This window comes from Sinocyclocheilus rhinocerous, unplaced genomic scaffold (assembly GCF_001515625.1).
Source record: "Sinocyclocheilus rhinocerous isolate Xijiao unplaced genomic scaffold, SAMN03320098_v1.1 scaffold127, whole genome shotgun sequence".
NCBI lineage: Eukaryota > Metazoa > Chordata > Actinopteri > Cypriniformes > Cyprinidae > Sinocyclocheilus > Sinocyclocheilus rhinocerous.
Window position 1 is genome coordinate 1,150,747 of NW_015664685.1, and position 4,514 is coordinate 1,155,260.

The window sequence follows — 4,514 nt, forward strand, 5'->3', positions numbered from 1 at the left end:
TATGGTAAGGGGCGTAACATTTCCGTCACACGCACTGGATAGCTGGCCAATCACAGCACACCTCGCTTTTCAGACCAATGAGCTTTGTAAAAATCGTCAATTTTTTTTTCATTCATATGCAATAAAATGGATAAAAATGTTTTTTTAATGATGAAAAAGAGCTTGTTTTATCAAAAGCAACACTTAATAATATCTCCTATCAAAGCAAGGTTGTTTTTTAATGACACATGCATGTTTCATACGATTTTAAAGTTGCGTCCCCACTTTTTGTCAACACCGTCAGACATTCAATAAAATGTAATAAAATCAGGGAATATCAGGGGCAGCGGTCACTCTAAAGGACCCCCTTTCCACAGTTCACCTCTGCAGAGTACATCAGTGTCAGACAGGCTCTGCTAAGTTTTATAGTTTTAGAATATTTTAAATCCTAATGTTAATATTTCCTGTGTCACAGCCATGATATGTCAACACCATCTTCCAATTTCTGAGGAAATTATTTGAAATATTTAGATAATTTTATTCTCCTGAAGCAGTTTCCATTAGCATCTAGCATCAACAGAAAAAAATAAAATGGCTACTACATGAACTCCACTGGTTTTGTGAAAGAAATTTCAAATTTGTCAACACCGTCAGATGTCACCATCATAAGATTTTGTGTTCCAATGATATATCAAAATACTTAAATGTGACTCGTGAATAAAAGTTTTATAAACAATAACATACTCACTGTTTGTAGTGTTTGTTTTAATACAGTAATTGACTGATTCAATGTATTTGATAGTTAAAATTGCTACAAATTCAGGTTTTCGTCACCACCGTCAGATGTGTCAACTCCGTCAGTTCTGTCACCTCTATCAGTTGAATATTTTGATAATATTTCATTATGATATTTTATATTTGTTGTGGAATTGTTGGTCACATGTGAAAGTGTAATCTGTCTGCTAACACGAGAATGTGTTTTGAAATGTTAAAAACATCTTGAATGCTGTTAAAGATAAAGCTGAAATTATATTACACAGTCCAAGGTAAAAAAAAACATTTTGTTAAAAAAGAGAAAAGTTGGGAGGTTGTATCAAAGCATAGCTCAGTAGCTTAGTACATATAAGATACATAAATGTAGTTTCATTTGTCTGAGTACAAGGTTTTATTTTTTCAATTTTGCACCCTGTTTTGTCCCACTTCTCAAGAATGACTCTCAATGTTACTGTTGTACCTCTTGGTGTTTATTTGGCAGTGGGGGTTCATGTTAAGTGAAATGTAATAGTATTACAGTGTAAATGTTTGTTAGGGGGGTTTCATGTTCAGTCACTTTTTGCAAAACATGGCAGTTTATCTTATATGAACTGTTATATAAAGTGTAAAAATTGTTTTTCAGCTCAAATAAATTAGCTTTAGCATGAATTAATAATATTTTTTATATATTTTTTGTCTTAGACTCCATTCCAGCGTCTGGCTTGGCAAATGCAAGACATATTAGGGGATGGAGGAATTCTCAAAGAGGTGGTCCATGCAGGGGAAGGTCCACCCGTACCCAAGCATGCATCTGTATCAAGTAAATGACTCAATTTAACATGGTTTCGTTGAGTTCTAGCTTCTCTCTTATGATAGTCAAATAGTGCATAAATAAATTATTCTTAGAATACACACACACTACTGTTCAAAAGTTTGGGGTTGAGATTTTTTGCTTCAATAAGAAGCGCTATGAAGATGCTCGAGAGAGATACAAGCAGGTTCTGTGCTTATTAGTTTCTCACATATGGGAGTATGTAAATGGATAGAAGGAAAATGTGTCGTGAAACCTTGTAGTTTATCCTAATAATTGACTGTGATGTAACATTCGTGTAACACAACTCTTGGTCCATGGTATAGGCCATGACTCTTTTGCAGAATCGTGAGCTGGTGGATGATGAAGAGAAGCAGCATCTTGAGGAAATGAAATTGCCTTTCCTGCTCAACCTCTCACTCACGTACCCAATGTTTCTCTGACCACATTTCTGAATGTACTGGACACTCAGCGGAGCTTTGGCAACCTCTGCTTCAATAAGAAGCGCTATGAAGATGCTCGAGAGAGATACAAGCAGGTTCTGTGCTTATTAGTTTCTCACATATGGGAGTATGTAAATGGATAGAAGGAAAATGTGTCGTGAAACCTTGTAGTTTATCCTAATAATTGACTGTGATGTAACATTCGTGTAACACAACTCTTGGTCCATGGTATAGGCCATGACACTTTTGCAGAATCGTGAGCTGGTGGATGATGAAGAGAAGCAGCGTCTTGAGGAAATGAAATTGCCTTTCCTGCTCAACCTCTCACTCACGTACCTCAAACTGGAGAAACCCCAGAAGGCCCTTTGCTACGGTCAGAAAGCACTGGACATCAACCCTCAGAACACTAAAGCGCTCTTCCGCTGCGGCCAGGTTAGGTGACATTTAGTCATTTTTATTTGCAGTTTGCACACACGAGCATTTTTTTGTTGAGCATGTTTAAAAAAAATGTACGTTTAGATTAACGTCTTTGGCCACTCTGTTGCTATTTTTCTGTGTCTCAAGCAATGAGCGCAATGTTTTTAAGACAGCTGTTCCATTCTGTTGTGCTCTGATTAGCTGATTTTGAGCACTTGGGCTTGTTTCGTGTGAAAGGCACCTTGTTCATTTTTTTACTGTCTGTTCATTTGAGGCCAGATTGGACTTTCAAAAACAAAGGTAGTACATCACGATTGAATTGCTGTGCTGACGGGACAATTCCATATTATTAAATTTACTTCAGATTCATAAAGATTTATATTTTAATCAATTACGTTTGTATAATTTGTACTGAAAAAGTACTAATAGTGTGTGTTTTTTAGTGATCACACTAAGTTAGTTTTAGCACATTAACAGGTTAAATTAACAGCCCTTATAAAGAGCTATTTAGCTTCCTGAAGAAACTTCCAGTCATTTGTGTTCAATTTGCTATTAAAGAGGAAGACTTTATGGAATGACTGATCTGATTTTGTTTTTTTTAACGAGGCCTGTTTGGAGATGAGCGACTATGAGAAGGCACAAGATTACCTTACACTTGCTCAGGCGAAAAAGCCATTTGACCCTGACATTAACACCTTGCTGAAAAAGCTTGCTCTGTAAGTTTTCCTGATCTGATAGTTTTGTCAAGTTTTCCTACAGTACATGTGTGAATGTGAAAGCTGAACAAATCTGCTGATCTTTTACAGCTGCTACATGGACTATTTGGACAAAGAGAGAGATATGTGCTCCAAGATGTTCTCAGGTTTTAAGCGGACGGAAAACTGAAGATTGCAGTGTCCATGGTGGTGGTCTTTACCATTTTTCAAATCCCCCAGATTGACCACAAGTGGGCAATATAAACCCAACAAATTGTAATTTTGGTTTGAGTATGCAACATTGCCTCAAATGTTGTCATGCTTTTATTGATTATAGTTCACTTTTTTTTGTCTTGTGTTGTGTTTGCCAACACTATATATATATATATCTTTTTTTTTTTTTTTTGACATGGCTCTCTCTGTTATATATGTTAATGACAGAAAGTGTAGTGTTACGTTCAGTATTATGTTCAGTACTCTATATGGAGCATCAGGATGTCTTTAATGTCTTTAAAGTGAGTTTCAGAAGTTGTTAATTATTTCAGTTTTTTCTCAATCTCATATTTTTTATTTTTTTATTTTATATGATTTTATTTGTTTGTTTTATTTTCTTTTTTTTTTTTGTATGCCATGCAATGCATGTGCTGTCTTGATTTTACTTATTTTCATTGTAAGTCCACTGTGTCATGACTGGCAAACTATTTTGTGTGTTAAGGGGTTAGTTCACCCAAAAATTAAAATTCTGTCATTAATTACTCACCCTCGTGTCGTTTCAAACCCGTAAGACCTTCGTTCATCTTCGGAACACAAATTAAGATATTTTTGATGGAATCTGAGAGCTGTCTGACCCTGCACCCTACAAAAAGTATTCTCGTAGCTTCGTAAAATTATGGTTGAACCCTTGATGTCACATGGATTATTTTACAGATCTCCTTGCTACGTCTCTGGACTTGGGAACATTTCAGTTGTATTGCTGTCTATGCAGGGTCAGACAGCTCTCAGATTCCATCAAAAATATCTTCATTTGTGTTCCAAAGATGAACGAAGGTCTTATGGGTTTGAAACAACATGAAGGTGAGTAATTAATGACAGAATTTTCATTTTTGGGTGAACTAACCCTTTAAGGTGGAGTTTATTGGTCATTTTAAATTTTTGGCTGTATTATATGGTGAATTATGTTTATAAAAAAGCAGAGTGTGACGTTATATTGCAAATTGTGAAACTTTATTGGAATTTAAAATTTTGGTGTCATAACAACCTTGTTTATTAAAATACTTTTTGGGCCTGTAAAAAAAATCCTTGGCATTGAGCCCTGTATAATAACCTCCTTGGTTTATAAAGAAAGAAAATAATGATTTGCTATCAGTTATTTGTACTGCACAGCACTGGATTTTTTTTTTTTTTTTTTGGTTTTCC

The 4,514-nt window shown here is 35.3% G+C and overlaps 1 protein-coding gene across 1 annotated transcript in view; it reads left to right on the top strand.

The window, feature by feature from the left end:
• The window catches only part of LOC107730305 (inactive peptidyl-prolyl cis-trans isomerase FKBP6-like), a 6,194-nt gene extending 2,835 nt beyond the window's left edge, over positions 1–3,359 (top strand). The window contains exons 2-6 of the mRNA XM_016541094.1: positions 1,435–1,552; positions 1,930–2,081; positions 2,221–2,418; positions 3,010–3,119; positions 3,210–3,359. Coding sequence (XP_016396580.1) covers positions 1,435–1,552; positions 1,930–2,081; positions 2,221–2,418; positions 3,010–3,119; positions 3,210–3,288 — 657 coding nt within the window. The 3' untranslated portion in view covers positions 3,289–3,359. The remainder of the gene's footprint in view (positions 1–1,434; positions 1,553–1,929; positions 2,082–2,220; positions 2,419–3,009; positions 3,120–3,209) is intronic.
• Positions 3,360–4,514: the final 1,155 nt, after the last annotated feature.